Consider the following 18543-nt stretch of genomic DNA (forward strand, 5'->3'; position numbering starts at 1 on the left):
CCTCACCTTCTCCACCTTCGGGGCTGGAGCCTCCGGCTGGCCTCTGAAACGAGAGCACACGGCAGGGCGGTGAGAGAGGGCCAGGTTGCCCCGCACCCGGCAGCGTGGGAGTTCTTCAGTGAGTGCGTCCTGAAACGCGGCCCTGGGGGCCAACTCCCTGAGCTCAGGCACCCAAGTCATGGACAGACTTTCAACCTAACATTAGGCTCAAAAATCCCCCCAAGAACCTTCTGTGTCTGCCTTTCCAGGCCATGGGGTCAAGGAGTCCATGGGCTGAGAACATGTTTACTGCACAAAGACTGGTGTCTTTGTCTCTCCACAGGTCACAGCTAACTACATGCAAACCCCCCCCCCCCCTCCCCCCAGTCAAGCACAGTGAAACGGTGTCTGGCTGGAATTCACTTTGCCAAGAGCTGGCAAGTGACTCGCTCCGCTCTGGAGGGCAGCCAGACTGGGTAAAATGGTCACCTAACACCGGATCATAGCAGCCTCCATTCCCTGCCCTGGCTTGTTGCACAGTGCAGAACGCTGCTTCAAGGTACGTTATTATTTCCAGAAGATACAGAACTGTGATGCCTGGGACCTAAGTCCGATGCAGAGTGTTCAGAACAACTCAGCAGACCACACAACCTACCAAAAAATCACCAGCGAGGTCAGAAGGTGGCCGAAGAATTTCCTCCTTAACAACGTTTAGTTTTAGAATGTTCACAACTAGCCATCCAGAAGCCTTAGGATGAGGCCCCGTTCCCAACCCCCAGATAATACCCAACCCCTAGAAGACAGCCCTTCTCAGAGACGTTGTGACTCTTCCGAAAGAAGCAGCCAGAAGCAAACACTGACGAGTGCATATCAGTCCTCCCGGGGCACTGAACGTGGGAGTGAGTGGAGGAGCCAATTTTCTTATTTCCAGAAAAGCCCCTAGGGGTCAAGGTTAGCCAAAGGAGGACCACCTGCCTGGAGGAGCTGTTAGGGATTAGATGAGGTGCGCCTGGGAAAGTGCTCTGTGAGCCCAGGGCGGGGTGGAGACAGATGCAGTAACTGCCCTAAATAACGTAAATAACGGGCTGTGAGCACCGGCTGGAGCCCTGGGCGCCACTTTCCCCATAAAGGGCCACAAAGGACTTTCAGCATTTTGGGCCACGTGTATATTCCACCATCTTAGCTTGTAGACAGAGGCCCGGAGTTTGTAGACCCTGTCCTAAGGGACAGGGAGAGAAAAGGATCCCAGCCTGCACGCTCTCCTGTGTGAGCTGACAACGTGGGCTGGAGTCAGAAACACAAGCTGTTCTAAGCGCCCGCTGCAAGCCTCTGTGAAGGGGCAAGGACGGCTGCTGTCCCCACATCCGCAAAGGCTGATCCGGGGGCGCAGGGGAGGCCATCCAGCAGAGTGCTTAGTAAACGAACCCCTCATAACACAACAGGGGCTCGACAGTCCGTGGGGCAGCTGTGAGCACACCACTGGGTCCCAAACGAAATCAAACAGGGAGGAGTCGGGCAGGCGGGCTCCAGATGGGCACAAACCGGCGGCAGGAGCCTCAAGGGGCTCGACCCCTCTGGAAGGCCTGCAGTACTTTCTCCCAGCTCTGACACTTCCTAAAGGTACACCTTGGGCAAACTGTTTCACTTGCCCAGGCTCGTTTCCTTGCTTGGGAAATGGGGGCGCCGGCGCCGGCGCCTCAGGGAGATTGACGGGGTCAGTGGGATAAGCAGGTGGGGCAGCACTCAGCCCGACCCAACACCCGGCCAAGGTGGGGCTCTCCCAGCCGGCTCACTTCCGCTGGATGTTATGCCCTTGTGTGACAAGGATCCAGATGTGAAGTCACGTCCTGGGGCAGCCAGATGAGGAGTCAGGGATGGGGACGGGGCCAGGGGTGTTAAGAAGATGGCCCCAAGCCCAGGACTAAGCACTGGGGTGGCATCTGACAACACAGAGCCATGACACTGGCACAACAGACCTTTTCTCCCAGGACCATCCCCTTCCTTGGGTGACATCACTGAGGTGCAGACCCAGGTACCTCCTTCCTGTTCCTTCACAGCGGCCGGCCCACCCCCAGGTCTGGTCCCGTGGCTCCTGGTGCTTCGCTCCTCTCACTAAGCATTCTGGCTGTACCAACCCCACACGTGGCAGCCTCTCAGATCCCGCGGGATCTGTCACTTCCGCAGAGCGACTTCTGGGATCCGGAAACGGCCCCACCTCTGGTCCTGCTCTCTTGTCCCTGGCTCCTCACCTGACAACCCCCTCACACCCACCCCTGTCCTCTGGCCTCGTTGTCCCCTGCAGTCCTCCGCCTCTCACGCTGATTGTGCAATCTGTGTCACGGCCTCCACCGGCTTGAGTCCCAGGAGGGTGCTGGCATGCAGCACACAGTGGGACCTCGCCTGAAATTTGCTCAGTGAAGGGACACAAATCTCAGGTGCTCTGAGGGCCTCAGAGAAGCTGCTAAGGCATGTGTCCCTGCATTCCACGCAGAAGAGTGGCCCCTAGCCTGGTCAGCAGTCCAGAGAGCTTGTCACGCCCCAGCTTCCTGTTTCCTCAGCTGCCGAAAAGGGTGTTCCTCCACCAGCTCAATGCCAAGAGGCCTCTGCACCTAACTTCCCTCTGCCCTGCAAGCTATCTTGTCTCATTTCCCCATGTGCGGATTTCCAGAAATCTACACATTTCTGATTTCATTCCACTGTGCTTGCAAACGACTGTGCGATTTCAGTCATCTCCAGCTTACTGACACTTGTTTTGTGGCCCCGCAAGCAGTCTGTCTGGAGAGTGTTCCGGTTACTCTGCAGCACAGCACCGTCTGGAATGTTCTCTGGGACAGGTGGCCTGCCAGGCCAGCGGGGTTGAGTGCTGTCTGAGCCCTCCCGGAGCCCTGCAGACTACTCCACTGGGGTGCTTGGGCTCTCCGACGCTACGACTGTATCTGAATTCTCCCTTCAGTTCTGTCAATTTTTGCTTCACGTGTTTTGGGGTTCTTAATTGACACCGAACTTTCTTACCTATGCCAACAACACCCGAAGTGTCTCAGGAATCGGGAGTCTCCTTAAGGATGTGATGGGTGCCAGGAACCCCCCCAGAAGTGTGCCCAGACCAAGAGCTGAGGCCTCCGGGGCCCCGTCTGTCCATGCCCTACGACCCCTCCTTGCTGTCACGCTTCAGACTCCCAGTCTCCTTCCTGTTTTCTCAATCTGCCAACACTGTTCCCACCTCAGGGTTCCTTCTGTGTGTGCTGCCCCCACGGCCTGGGACGAGCTTCCTGCAGCTCCGCTCAGCATGGCCTCCTCCAGGGGGAACCCTCCTCCGGGGGAAGCCGAGCTCGCTCACTATCCCGCCACACAGCGAGCGGAAGCTGCTCCTCTCCATCCCACCCACAGCCTCTCGCGCCTCTGCCGTTTGTGTACCAGCTGGAAAGGATCTAACGTGTCCGTCTGGCTGTTCTGCGCACAGCTCAGCACAGAACACCCGGGACGCTGTGCACAATAGATGCTCGGCATGCACTCGTTGCATAAATGGAGCCCGAGTTGGTCGCAGCCCCTTCGGTGACCTGGAGAAGAGAGGGTGCCTGGCCAGACAAGATTCAGATACGTCTAGTCCCTTAAGCCCCAGGAGACCCTCAAACCCACACCTCAAATCTCTTCTAAGAGGCACGTGACTGGTGTCTTGGTCCTGGAAAAGCTGAGAGGCCAAGGCCAGGGGAGGACAACACAGGAGATTCCCCCACCCAGGAAGAACCTTCCAGAAGCTGCTGGAACCTCCTGTGGGGTCTGAACTAGCCAACTCAGAAGCAGTAAGGAAACTGACGCCAGCAACTCTCCTCAATAGGAACTAGCACAAAGAAACAAGACAATGTACAAGGAATTTCTGCTTGCCTTTGGATATGTCAACTCTTCCAGAAATCCTCAACTCTTCCAGCTGCCCACGTGAGCCTGATGTCTGCCCCCACCCCCCAACTGCACTGAAGGTCTGAGCTTGCTGTCTGGCTGTCTCGTGCTGTCTTCTCCCCAAACGGAAAGGCCTGGAGCAAAGCAACTCCCTCTCAAGCCAACCCCGGCCCCAAACAAGGCCAACGCAGTCTCCACGCACACTTTTTGCCAACACAGCAGCCTGGTAGTCAGGGGCCACCCCTCACCCCAACCAAGGGAGAGGCCGATCGGGGTCAGCTGAGAACAATGCCCGGGGCACAAACAGCTACAGCTCCTCGGACCCGGGAAGTGTGCCACCAAAGCTCAGGAGCCACAGCCATGGGGACTCGAAGAACAGGCTTCCAGGATTCCTCTGTGGGGAGGAGCCAGGGCAGAAGCAGGTGTGAAGGCCCCATTTCCTCCTCTGCCTCCTCCCACACTAGAATCCACCTCTTTGAGGATCAGGGTTTCGGGAGGATACCTAGAGGACACTGGGGTCAGCACCCATCTGGGACACCATGACGAACATATCCCAAATCAACACTTACATAAGGAGGCAGGAAAGAAAGAAGCCCAAAGGGAATCCTTCAATTCGCTTCCCCGGTGTCACGGAGTGTGAACGAGTGGAGTGGGCTTACAGAAGACGAAAAGCCCCCACGGTGGCGGCTGCTGTGGACGGGTGGAAAGAATCACAGGGGCGGCAGCTCTCTCCCGTCAGAGCCACGGGAACCTCGGGGGGAGCCGCTCATTCTGTGAGGTGTGCATGTCCCTCTTGCCAAGGACAAAATAGATGGTAACGTCTAACTCGGAACAGGACCCTGGACTGTAGATGTGGGAAGCTGCAGTTCTTTGTAAAGGATGAAACGGTGAAAATTTATGATCATTATGCTTATCCAGGGTCCCCCACCCCCACCCCATGCCCTGAGAAAACATGGCTCTCATGAGGCTGCTTGGTGTGGCCTCAAGAAGGACAAAGGTGCTAGGCCAATCCAAGGGGAAGGAATGGAGCTGGCCACTGTGTCTCCAAAGCTGACACACAGGGAGAGTAAGCCGGAGTGAACAGTACTGCCTTCCTGACTTCCCAGAAAAGACCAGAAAACGAGACCATGCCAGACACCATTTGGCTTGCCTGGGCCTCAGCGACTCCAGTATGGACTGAACTGTTAGAAAGCTTGCCTGGCTGTGGCTACAGGGAAATGGATGCCTGGGATGAAAAATCAATCAAGGGAGGGGACTCCTGACATGTCCTTGTCTTCAAAGGCACTATGGGCTGATTCAATGCTGTTTATTCTGCAACTGGGTGACCAGCTCAGAACTTCTTACTAAAAAGGTAGATACTGAAGAAAAAAAATCATGGCCTCCGAAGGTCTGAATGTCGGGCGGGGGGTGTGAAATGAGGGTCCAAATCCCATGCAGAACCTAGAAGAGGAGGGAAGCTGTCCAGCCAGGGGTCTGGTTCCAGGACCTAAGCTTCCTGGTGGGTCTAATAAACACACTTCGGGCTCAGCAGGGCCTTGGCTCTGAGCATCAGTCCAGGAGACTTAAGCCAGACTCAGAGTAAGCACAAAGAGCTGCCTGCTTTCTCTGGATCAGAGAACTTAATTTGGATGTGGTCTGGTCTTCTCCAAGCTGTCTTCTGAGAGCCAGGAAGTCTGATATATAGAGGCTCGTTCCCGGTACTGAGTCTTAGATGGCCAGAGTCCGGGGAGACTGAAAGATGAGCGGGCCCTCTCTAAGCAACAATTCGGCGAGCCGCTATTTATTATAAAGAACTTTCCGGCTTTACATTTCCTCAAGGGATCATGCAATAAAGAACTGACCAAACGTGATGGACGAGATTGGCTGGGTCAGGGTGGGCGGTTTCCTGAATTCCAGTGTGGTACAGGGCAAGATCCAAATCTGTTCGGATGTGAGAGCAACTAGTCCTAGCTAACCAAAGGAACATCTCAACCTGAGAAGAAACTGGGATCAGGTTCCATCTGCTTTAATTTATGCCCTAAGTGACCCAGAAAAAGTTTACTCAGCTTTGAACATGCCCAATCACTAGTGAAAGCCAGTTAATGGGAGCCACTGGCAACAAGCCAGTTTTCTCTGCTGAGAACCCAAAGGAGTAAGTCCTGGTTGGCTCAGAGCTATCACCAAACGATGTGAAGGTGGCACTGACGGACTTCTGATGGGACCAGGGTCTCCCACAGTTACAAATGCTAAAACCAAACAACACGTGTGTGTGTCGTGTGCACGGCCATTGCTGCTATGCTGGTATGTTCATCGACTGCTCCCCCCGGTCCTGACTTCCTCCCACGGTGACCCACAACCCGGCTTGAGGTTTCCCACTGTTAACACTTGACCTTGCATGGCCAGGCTGGAGATGGTTTCAATTTTGGGGGATTAGAGCCTCTGACCCAAAGTCCACAAGAATTGAGAAGTCCAGTCCCATCGGCCAGGCTACAGAAATCCCCATCTGGCCCGGCTGCAGGCAGAAGGTGAGACCCCCACCTCCCACCCCGGTCTTACCAGATGGGCATTAGATAAGGCCCACACCAGCCTGTGTGCCTCTGGAGGAACAGCTGCTGCGACTCCACCTCTGTGACCTACCCATTTGCTACTCTCAATTGAAAACCCTCAGCCTCTCGAGTGACAGGCAGCTCTGTGAGCTGTTGTGCTGTTCAAACCAGACAGCAGCAAAGGGCCCCAGAGCCTCTTGGGCAGATCCACACGGAGGTCGTCTGTTCTCAGGGAACCGAGGACACGATTTCCTGTGCCTGCGAAGGCTGAAGGCACAATAACTCAAAATACCTGCTCAGCAGAAGGTTCCAGGAGCTGCTGGGCCCCCAACCGAAAAAGTGATCATCTCCTAATTCTTGCTCTGTCAGTTCTGTGCTTGCCTGTGAACCCCTGGAACACTTTGGTGTGGGCGCCTCCCGGCTGGAATCTTTACTGGGCCCAAACCCACTTGTACACCATGAGGGACTGCCCCCGTCACTGCTGCCCGACACACGGTAAAGGCCGTTTATTCTTCTTCCACTACACACTGACTCCTCCAAAATGTTCCAAGTGGCCTCCAACCTCACCTCTGCTGAACATCACTTCTTCCTGCGTGTCCCAGGGCTTGGTGGCTGAAACTGAATTTTCATCATTTCCTTAAGCACACTGGTGATGTGACACAAGGGATCGCTGAAGGTCTGGGACTGTGACACCCTGGATGGCTACCCAGTGTTTGGTGTGCACAGCAGGGTTCCTTGTTTCCTTAAGAGTCATTTTCCCCTGCCAGAATGGGGGGCTTAGGTACCCACATGGAGTTTTGAATCCTGAATGTAGGGTGATGTTTACCTTTCCCATTTTATCAACCTCCAAACACTCAAGACATTTCTTGTTCTCGAGAGTTCACAATCTTCTCCACCTATAATCTTCAAAAGCCTTCTCAATACAAAGATAAAGGGCTCAAGGGGTTCCCTCTGGATTCAAAAGAAGAGTCTTTTCTTCTTCCTGCTTTGATTGAAGACAAGCAGTTCACAGCCTAACCACAGTCCAAACACAACCGGTCTTGCAGAGCAGTCTGCTTTAGACACCTCCTCTTCCTCTAGATCAAGGAAGCTGGGGCTACTGGTGTTTCTAAGACCCTGAACCTGAACGCCCAAATTCAGGGAGAGGAGAAAGAAAAATGGAAGGACGGAGAGGGGGTCGAATTTGATTTGGAAGGTTCTACCCCATTACTCAATCCCTCTTTTGACCCCTTATGTCTCTCTCAGGCAACAGGATTTGCTTCTTGCTAGGGGTGTATATAAATTCCCCCGTTTAGAAAGTCTCAATGAAAAAGGGGACTCAATCTTCCCTGACTTTCTGGCAGCAAGAATTAAAGGGTGCTGCAGAGATCATGATCATCTTTTCAGTTATGATCGGCTGCTTGCGGTCTAGGGTCTGACCTGAGGAGCCCAAAGGGAAAGGGGCCGGTCTGGGTTGGGACCCCCAGGCCGTGGAGTGCTGGGTGGAGGTGGACTTACCCCTGCCAGTTCTCGCGGGAAAGGAAGAAGCTGGGCTTCAGGAGTGCTGGCTGAAGCGCTAGCGGGGGCAGGAGGCTCTAGGGCATGCTCACCAGCTGACTCGGGGTGACCCGTGCCATGGTGGGGGGCCTCAGCCTCCCCCCGAGGCTCCTCTCCCGAATCCGACAAGTCTTTTTGCTCTGCAGAGGACTGGGAGCAAAAAAGACAATTTTCCTTCAATGTAAACAAAGGCTGCAACACAGGGCAAGGGGTGGGCGGGGATCGAAGGGCTAGAGACGTTCAGACTTCAGCAGCCCCTGCCTGGGAGGATGACACAAGAAGCCTGGCACATGCTGTTGTGTTTTGCCCGACGAAACTGGCCCTCCAGAATGAAAGAATGGAAAATGAGTGCGGACTTGGCTGCTGTTTAACTTTGCAGGGAGCTTTGAGGTGTGCAGGAGGCCTGGGACCCCATTTCCACAACCTGCAGCCTGGAGCTACTGTGCTTATGGGCTGTGAGCGAGGAACGACGCTCCTGGAGACCAAGATGGGGGCAGGGCCTCTACCGGAGGGGAACAGGGGCGATTATGTCCATTTGTCTCTAGGGGTTGATGACCCATCTCTGCAAGGACACTGAGGAGGGAAGTTGGCCCTCAGCACCATTTCTGTCCGTTAAAAAAAGTGGGGGAGGGGAGGCAGGCCTGGAATAGCCTACAAAACGGAGTGTACACGGTTTACAGGGCTTCTAGCACCTTTCAATTCGTTCTGCTTAAACCTGAGATAAAGGGAACGCTTTCTCGCCTCAGTGAGTGCAGATGCGGGGTGACCAGGCCAGCTGCCAGAGACACAGAGAGCTGGCTTTCTATCAGATGGGTGGGAGTTCAGCTGGAGGAGGGAGACCCTTGGCCTAGGATTTTCCCACGTTCACCCCAAATACCTTGGCAAGGGTGTATTTAGAAAACAGCCAGGGTAAGAGAAAGCTGGTTCTAGAAATTTTTGTTCTTGAAGGTACAACACCCTTGGCTTCCTACGAGGTGGTTCCTGGGATTCTGGAGGGGCTCCCAGGGACCGGGAGTTCTGGGATGAATGGGAGCTCTTGAGGAATGGGTTACAAAGCCGGTGTCCTGCAACAGATGGGCTCTGGTCCCCAAATCTCCCGCTTGGCATCGTTCACAACATGGAGTCACTTCTCTCGCTCTGTGAACTGAGTGGCTACCTTGTCCTTCCACAGACCTGGCCACTCTTCTTCGGAGTGTGAAGTGACTAAAACCTCTTTAGATAGGGCTTGGGGGCTATTCCTTAAAATGCCAGTCTGTTGGATCAAAGGAACTCTATAAAGACGACTTGAGAGAACTTTTGAACATTCTGAGGAAAGCAAAAGCAACAAAATGTGAGCTCATTCATACACTGAACAAGTCAGCAAAATCGATTCTCCCTATAAAGGGGAGAAGCACAGACACGAAAGCCTTCCTTCTCAAGCTGTCCCTCAAACCCACTCAACACACAGAGGTTGGCCCATGCACCAGTTGGCTGCTACTTTACGGCTGGAGATTAAACACCCGCTAAGAGAACATTAAGCCATAAGCTCTGTGGACAATGGCCTATCTCTAATTAGAACCACTTGGGTTTTTTTTTTTTTTTTTTTTTAACCCCTGCTTTTAAAGCACGAATGTTCAAATGCTCTCATGGCATTGAACTTGAAATGACGGCTAAACTGGAGGACCAAAAAGAAACACATATGCCATTCCAGCGTTTTCTACTTGGGTCTGAGTGTTTTTGTTGGACAGGAAAAGGGAGCTCTAGAGAACCAAGACAGGGCCTGTAGTTTTTCAACATATTTGTGAAACTCTGGCATCAAGATTTTGGGAGCCTTTGACATCATCCTGAAATATACATGGCTGACAAAAACCAAAACACACACGCGCGCACACAGGATAGGCTTGTTAATCAGCAGTAAGCTTTGAAACTGGGCCTAAAGATACTGTGGCAGCATTCAGTGACCCCTTCCTTCCTGCCCATCCGCATCTCTGCAACTGCTTTGTCTTTCCACCAAGCAGACGTTACCCCATCGGCCAAGTGCAACCCCCACAAAGCCTCACCCCTGCAGAGTAATACACTCGGAAGACAAAGTGTCTGAAAGAAACATCAGTCGTCACAGTCAATGAAACACACTCCTAAGGAGTTTCGAAAATCTCTTTACATCAAAAGGAAGAAAAAAACAAACGGGTCTCCACTCAAGGCAGTTAAGAAACAGAAATACGTGAAGGCAAGCCGCTCACGAGGAGCGCCCTCTTGAGGAAGCATGAGAGCATGGAAGGAAGGAAGGACGATTCCGGGCTGTCGACTGGGCTCTGGGTCTGGGTCCAACTGGATTTTCGGCGTTAGGGCTGGAGTTCAAACTGTCAACTGCTTTCTCTAACAGGGAACAACAGGGGGATCTGACAACCTGTGCTGACACTAAGAGATGCCACCACTGGCAGGCCACCGCCACCAATTTGTAGCCTGCTGTTAATGCAACTTGGACCGTGGTTAAAAGACGCCACATGGCTTTGCTACTGAACAAAACCAAAAACCCCGCCCGGGCTAACAGCTTCATTTTTTCTCTTTTTGATTTCAAATCTTTTGCCTCAATCATGGTTCAGATAATAGTTGGGCCTGTGGAGTGTTCTCCTTGGCAGGGGGAGGGGAGACACAAGTTCTTTGAAGGGCAGCCCGCTGGGTGGTTTAGAGACAGTTTACTGAAAGGTAAGTCAGTGGTCCGACATTTGACAGTGGGACTTCCTGGTCTTTGTGGGTCAAGAAAGGGCTCCAGAAATAGTCGTAAGGGACATTTTGCTGACGATTAGGACAACATAAATATGGCCTACACATTGAAGGATATTTCTAAAATAAGCATCACTTTCTTAGGAGTGACAATAGCACTGGGGCCATGGAGAGGGCCGCCCTATTCCCAGGAGGCACCTGCAGAAGGATTTAGGGGAGAAGCATCAGTGGGCACCACCTATAGTCGAGTGCTTCCAGCATTTAAGACAAAGATGTCCGTGCTGAGGCCAGGTGAAGCCAGGTGAAGGACATCCCGGCGTCTGCAGTCTCAGTCTTCTAACTTTTCTGAGGACTGAATATTTTCAAAATACAAAGTTGGACAGGAGAGGAGAAACCAAAGCGGGAGCAGCCTGTGCGGCCCGTTCCCAGCTCTGCTTCTGCAACGTGAGAAGCGGACGGGCTGGAACCTGGGCCAGGGAGATGGGAACTGAATGAGGCTCGAACCCTCGTCTCTGTCAGAAGTGCCACGGCTGCTCCCTGCAGCGCTGCCTCGCTTCTGAGCCGTCATAAGCAGCAGAGAAAGAAAGGAAGATTCCACCTTCACCTGGCCACTACCCACCCAACAGCTCAGACAGCTGCCCTCATGGACGGTCACAGAAGGTCCTCCTTCACAAACACGCAGAGACTTCCCGCGTCCCGCCCGGGATCTGGTCCCGCAGGCCCGGCAGAAGTGGAGGGCTGAACTCTGAGGAACCGGAGATCAGTTATTTTTAGAAGCCCATTTAGAGTTGGCTCGGAGTCAATGTTTTGATAAGAACTACATTTGCACATTTTTAACATGATGCTGAGCAGTTTCCTAGCTACTCTTCTGATTCAGCCTCACCCCAACCTGCTGGAGGTAATACATGGAAGTTACAGCCTCTGAACCACAAGGCTGCAGGCAAGAAGCACTTCAACCGTGAAAACGGTATTGAAATGGGAGTCAGAGATTTAAAAAACATTCTAAATTTGGCCGAACAAATGGTACATTTTAGTGTTTCTTCCTGCTGGTTGTCCAAGTCTTCGGGTTGAAAGTATTAATTCCTAAATTTAAATCTGGGGTTGGCCAATTTTTTCTGTAAAGGGTCAGCTACTAAGTATTTTGGACTTTGTGGGCCATATGTCTCTGCCCAAATTACCTCACTCTGCTGTCACAGCTGGAAAGCAGCCTCGGCTACTGGGAACAGGGTGGGCATGGCTGTGTGCCAATAAAACTTTATTTACAAAAACAGGCGGTGGTGGCAGGCCTTAGTTTGCTGACCCGTTTCAAAGTGGTTCAAAAGATCATAAAAACATTCAAAATCCTAAAAGATCCTCGTTTTACAGAAAGCCTGAGAGAAGCAACTTTCACATCTACAACAGAAACTGAACACACGCATTTCTAAGAGTTAGCAAAAGCGCACCAGCCCCTTCTCTGTGAGCGAACCTCCAAAAGACCAATGACAGAGATACTTGTAATTAAGCTACATGTACTAGTCAAGGCCCAGGGGAGAGGAGACCCCAGAGGCTGATGTGTCTTGAAAACAGCACCTGGAAAACTGAGACAAAGCAGGAAGAATGTTTCCTTGGGTGCTGTCATTCTCTCTTTAGCAAAAGAACGAACAATGGGAAAGTTTAACATGAGAGCAAGACTAGCACGTGAGCCCCGGCTCACAAGAAGGTACCCTGCAAGGGTATGTGTGTGTGTTCGTGGGTTTAAGACAGCCACTTCTCCCTCCTGCCCCCCCTGCGCGCACACACGCTCTCTTCCTGGCACCGTACTTGAACAAGGTCCAGGAAAACTTGGGCCACACAGAAGTCTGGCCTCTCTTCTCAGACCGAGGGACAGGGTCTAGGAGCAGTAGCTGGGCTGTGAGGAGTCCCAAATCGCCAGACCAGCGGTCCCGGACTTCAGGGCTGGCCACGCCGCCGGAGGACCGGGCATCTACCAGACACCTCGCCCGTGGATCACAAGTCTCCAAAAGGAGAGCTTTTGAACGGATCTGTTCTTATCAACAGGATGTAAATGGATTTGGGGCACCTGGGTGGCTCAGTCAGTTGGGCATCCGACTCTTGATTTCGGCTCAGGTCATGATCTCACAGTTTTGAGATCGAGCCCTGTGTCGTGAAACCAGCTAGGGATTCTTTCTCTGCCTCTGCCCCTCCCTCGTGTGTACTTTGCGCTCTCTTAAGAAGAAAAACAAAAAAAAAGAAGAAAAGAAAATAAAGATACAAACAGATGTCAAAACACACCAAATCTAGCACTTTGGTCACTCTGAAATCTTGCAAAGGGTATTAAATTATACCTGCTGTCCTGGGGGTGAGGGGTGGGGTAGAAGGGATCAACCATTTTTTTGGCCAAGTAGAGTCCTCCTATAAGCTTGGGAAGCATCACCACAGAACATCAACTACCCTGGACACAACCCCAACCTTCCACACTGATTGGTTAGGGACAGACATAAAATCAATGACTTCTGGGTAAACGGCAGCATGCGACATCAGAATGCTACCATGGCACCAATCAGGCCTTTAACGAACTGCTAGCTCATTGCTAGGAGTTAGGTAAGGTATTCCCAACATCGGTGCAACCGAGACATTTGAAATCCAAGAGCAAGAAGCAACAAATAACAAAGATGGATGGTAAATACATAATACAAGCCAAGTAATAGATAATTATTCTAAATGCATTTCTGCCAAGTTGGTTGGGGGCCAAAATATCTCCCTGAAATCTTTAAAGGTCCTGTCTTCCCCTTTAACCACCATTACTCTCTCTCCTTCCTTCCTCCTTCCCTCCCCCTCCCCCTTCCTTCTGCCTTTTCTCTCCTACTCTTCCTAATGTACAGAGGCATTTCTAAAATGAACCATTAAGAATTAGAAAGCAGCTTCCTACCACCGTTCATAGCGAGGCTTCTGAACCCTTTCCACACACGCCCGTCTTAACCTCTCACCAGGATAACTTAAAGCCACAGGACCTTTTCCTTTCAAGCTCAAAGTGAAGGCTTAAAAGAGAAGTACCCTTGGCCTTGTGACCTGGGAGAGACCTCTGGAAGAAAACAGATCAGAGTAATCATGTGACGAGAGAACATACCGGCCCCTTACCTTTTGTCCTTTATCCTTCTGAAACACAAAGACGGGCGGAGCAATGGCAGGTTTTTCTGCAAAAAGAAAAATTGGTTGTTTTCCCCCCAACACTATATTCGTACAGTAAACAAAGCTACATTTGTTTGTAATAAGTTAAAAGCAAAAACCAAACCCGATATAAAACTAGTAACTCCAAAGAACGTCAAAAATCACTTAGAAAATGGTTTCTTAAAGTAGCCATGGGGGCGTGTTGTTTGTGAACATCTGACACTTAATGTTAGGGTGTGTGCACTTTTCTGGTGCATGTTATACATCAAGAAAAAGGTTGCAAGACTCTCTTAGAACAGCCACGCCAGTGATGGACAGAGAGTGGTGGGGAGGGCGGCACGCTGCAGGGTATCCAAGGCAATGCCGTTCTGCGCCATCAACCGTGGCCTTGCAAACTGTGGCACAGAGATGTCAGACCTTTACGTGGCATCTCCTGAATTTCAAATGCTGAAGACTAGTTTAGGTTTATCTTTTTTTTTTTTTTTTTTAATTTATAGGCCAGCGGGGGCCGGGGGATAGCCAGACTGCAACCTCTATCCACACAGCTCATGCTCTTTGGAGAGCTTACCCTGGTTGAATCACCTGACATTCCACCTGGATCTCTAAGTGACTGCCCATTAAAATAAAAAAAGGATTTAAGGAGCTGCGAAAATTCTGAGTCCATCTTGCACAGCTGTTGTGGAAGGAAGACACCCTTTGAAATGTTCAGACACATGATGAGATCTATTGTTCTCAGGCAACACCATTTCTCTCTTACCCAGGGGCAGCTGAATCTACAGCCCTTTGCCACTCGTGCCTGCGTGGATGGCAGCGGGGACTGTGGGTGAGGACTACGTTCACCCGTGGGGGCAGGCCCGGATGCTGCCTGCCTCATTGCCTGGGGGTTGGGTATGGTGGCTCTGGGTGCACCCAGGGCCCTCGTCAGCATTCAAAGCCTCGAGAGCAGACAATGGATGGGAAGCGAGGGGGATCATGAATATGGGGAGCACCGCACAGCCCTGCTGTTTGTGGAGCCCTCGGTCCTGGGAAGCCAGGATAACAGAAAACCTTCACTTACACCAGCTTTACCCAGTAGGACCGCCAGGTGGGAGGGGACACAACCTCTGGTTCGAGAGCGCAGTCGTGTGGGGAGTGTGGGGAGCTGGTCATAGCGGCTGGTCTAGAGAGTCAGGAGAACTTTCCTGAGAAGAAGTGGCTATGCTGAAGTCCAAAGAGAAGAGGCCAGAGGGGCTTGTAAAGTGACGGGGAGCCCCAGGGGCAGATGATCTCTGTGCTAAAGATTCGGGAAAGTGCTGTAAAAGGAGTTGGGTTCAGGTTCAAAGAACAGTGTGGGGAGGAGGCTATACAGACACTACTCATCAGGAGGGAATGGCGATCACCCACGCTAAAGATGGGGAGGGGAGGAGGTGGGAGGAGAAAAAGGGACAAGACTGAGACGATCAAAAGGACACTGGCCCACTCCCAGCCCCCCAAATTTTCACTCTTTGGAGAAGTAGAACAGACACTGGTCTTGACTTGGGGGCAACAGCCCACTGATGGTGGCCATTCCCTCCACTGTGCTCCACGCAGCACCTGAGTCCCTGAGTCTGATCCACTGTGACAGTCCTCACCACACACAACCCACGACGAACACTGGGGTGGATGACATGGATGAGACCAAAGTGCAAGGGAGGCGGCTGGGGGACAGAAGGGTCGCCTACGAAGCTTCCACGATTCTCTAAGCAGCCATGTCCCTGGCACAGGGGTTGGTGCTGCTTGACAAACCCACGTGAATGAATGATCGAATGTGCCTATGCCAGACAATAAATGCCAGCGACGGAGGGGTGGAGGGGCCCTGGGACAGCAGCAGCTTATCCACACTATTTCTACTATGGGGGTCCCCAGAGATCTTTGGGCCCTGCCCTTTACCCCACAAGCCCAGCATCCAGGGCTGCAGATCCAGGCCTGGACCTCACTTATGCCTTAGACTCCCAGCCGCTGCAAGGAGCTAAGGCACACTGGAGGGAGTTGTGAGTGTGCGCCGGCCCTGCATCCCTCCAACCCCTCCCCATTTCTTTGGGGAACCACCCCTCCCTCGTCCCTGGGTTCTAGGTCTGAGGACGTTCCCCCAGGGAACACAACATGTAAATAAGCCCAGGCCAATGACTTGGGTCTAGGACTTTTGTTGGAGCTGGTGAAGGGGTGCTCTGTCTCTACTGGGACTGCAGAGCTGGTAGAAGGTAACCCTGGGGTTGTGAGCAGTGTCACGTCACCAAAAGGGACCTTGGACCGGAGTCAATCCAGTGGGAAGCAGAGCTGGAGATGGAGGAGGAAACTGAATCCTGGAGAAACTGGTGGAAGCCGTGGGTCCAGCCCAGCCCAGAGCTAACCGCACCTCCACTGGACTTTTCAGTTAAGCCAACAAATGCTGATTTTTGCTTAAGCCAGTCTGAGCTTAGTTTCTGTCCCTTTCTCTGACAGCCTCCAGCTTGAGAGGAAAGGCGTAGCCACCGCAGACTTAACTAAACACACGCACCACTCTGTACAAGAAACCTTGCGCGGCCTCTCGGTGAAGCACAGATTCTCTTTCTTTCTCTCTCTCTCAGGACATATGACCACCAGGTACACTAAGTATTTACGGGTTATGCTCTATCTCCCCTACTAAGACATCAACTCCATGAGATCGGAGACCGCCTCGTTCCGCTTGCTGACTCGTGGTCTGAGATCAATACTTGGCATCAACAAATACTGGATGGAGGGAGAAGTAAAGGTAAGGGGGTGCTGGAGAAAATGGATGGAAGGCCACTGAGGAAGGACTAGAACAGACAGAGAACCAACTGGATGGCAGACGAAGAGCTTTCTGGTGCTGGGAATTATGTCGGCACCCAGAAGGGGCTGCAGTGATTTGGGCAAACGAGGGAGAGTGGGCTGCCTCTGGGCCCCTGGGACAGGACAAAGCCACAGGGCAGGTCAAGGCACGAGCAGGGAGAGGTCCCGTGTGATAAGAACAACTCTGCACCACAACCGGGCACGCTGCTCAGCTGGGGTCGGAGGGAGGCAACAGAGGAGCCACGGGGGCCAAGCTGTGGAAGCGGCCTCCTGAAGAACTGCAACCCCGGCAGATACTCCCTCACCAGATCCCGGCCCGGGTCCTCCACTCCCACGGCAGGCCATCACTATGGTAGCTAAGAGCCTGTTGCTGTTTTCCCACCTCCGCTCCCACTCCCTGAAGTCCAGTGTCCGCACGGCAGCCAGAAGCCCTGGTGTGACACGCACACTTAAAGCAGCACCGCCCTCCCAGACGGGGCGGAGTCCCCCCCCCCCCCCCACAGGCGGCCCCCACCTGACCACTACCCCGGCACTGCCCGGCCTGCTGCGTCTGTCCACCCCTTGCACGGCCTGTGGTCTGTCACGCTCTGGACGTCTGCTTGGAGCACATTCTCGTCTCTTCCGTGGCCTACACTCATTCGGGCACAGGCACCGTATCCCTTTGCAAGCTCCGAGTTTGAGCTACATTCCCGCCCCCTGTGCGCCTGGGCATGCTTTCGGCCTACACCCACCACAGGTCACACTGAGGCTGCCCGTCAGGGAGGCGGAGAGACCACGGATGCAGCATCCCCGGCTCATCAGCCAGTGCACACTACGAAGCAGCAGCCGATAAATATTTGAACTGAATCCCCTCTGCACTTTTTCACACGTGTAACACTAGCTGCTATGTAATCACGTCAGTATTTATTGACCCCTTAAGCTGTGCAAGGCTCTACAGGAACAATGGGGAACAGGAAGTCAGGAGCAGAAAACCTCAGGGTAAAACACCTGATGAAAAGGGATGGGTGTGTTTGTATTCGTGGCCTGGAGCTTGTGGGGGGTAATTTGTTCGCTGCACCCCCCCAACATCTACCCCCCGCCCTTGGCAGCTCTAGAAGAACGGGGGGGGGGGGGGCTCTGTTGGGTTCACCGCTGTGCCTTCAGAGCCACACACGTAGTAGAGGCTCAACACGAGGTTCGAGGGAATGAAATGTCACTAGGATGGTGACCGGTGAGGTCAGGGCCCTCTGGGACCCCCACTGATGGATGGTTTGGTGACTGTGACAAACCCAACCACTACACTAACCAAAATGTGGCCACAAACTTCCGTCAGTTCTCCACCAAAAACACAAAGCACCAGAGTCACACAGATTTCATTTCCACTGGGCTCCAGGAGGGCCGACGTCCATTAAGTCTGCAAATTAGTGACGTTACAAAAGGACAACTCAGATGCACCCCATTCCAAGGAGGAGCGCCCCACACTCACCACAGCAGCCACAGACTTTTCTTAACTGGCTCCCATCAAACTGCCTCTGGTTATGTCACTGGACAAGCAGACTTCACTCAGCCAGCTGAAACCCAAGTTTGGGGAATGAACAGGGGACAGAGCAATGAGGTTTCTGTGACTTTTGCTTGAATTCCCAGCCCGGCCGGTCACAAGCAAAGGGAAAAACACCACCAGAGATTTCTAGACATACCCGGGCCACCATGAAGACCGAAAATATGAAAATGTTAATCAAATGCCAACAATTTGATCCAGATTCTGTCAACCAGGTGTTCTGTTTTGTTCCTGTAAAATGCTCTCGGATTGAAGGAGTTTGGAAAGAAGGAGCTCTCCTGGGGCATTGGCTCAACACATCAGCACAGCAAGGGTTAAGAAAATCAACAGTAAAGAAACCTGCTTAACCAAATGTTTCCCAAAGTTGTATGACCAGGGAACCCCTTTCCTCATCCCCTCCCCGATGTGAGGCGT

General features: G+C 52.6%; 1 protein-coding gene across 6 annotated transcripts in view; it reads right to left on the bottom strand.

The window, feature by feature from the left end:
* The window catches only part of RANBP3 (RAN binding protein 3), a 55815-nt gene that overhangs the window by 21777 nt on the left and 15495 nt on the right, over positions 1–18543 (bottom strand). For 3 of the 6 annotated variants that reach the window (XM_047830286.1, XM_047830270.1, XM_047830278.1), the window contains exons 2-4: positions 13755–13810; positions 7896–8084; positions 7–43 (exon numbers count right to left, since the gene is read on the bottom strand). In XM_047830286.1, the coding sequence (XP_047686242.1) occupies positions 7–43; positions 7896–8084; positions 13755–13810 (282 nt within the window). Of the gene's footprint in view, positions 1–6; positions 44–7224; positions 7381–7895; positions 8085–13754; positions 13811–18543 lie in introns of those variants that run through there. The other 3 variants (XM_047830315.1, XM_047830296.1, XM_047830305.1) reach the window with 2 other exon arrangements.

Source organism: Prionailurus viverrinus, chromosome A2 (assembly GCF_022837055.1).
Source record: "Prionailurus viverrinus isolate Anna chromosome A2, UM_Priviv_1.0, whole genome shotgun sequence".
NCBI lineage: Eukaryota > Metazoa > Chordata > Mammalia > Carnivora > Felidae > Prionailurus > Prionailurus viverrinus.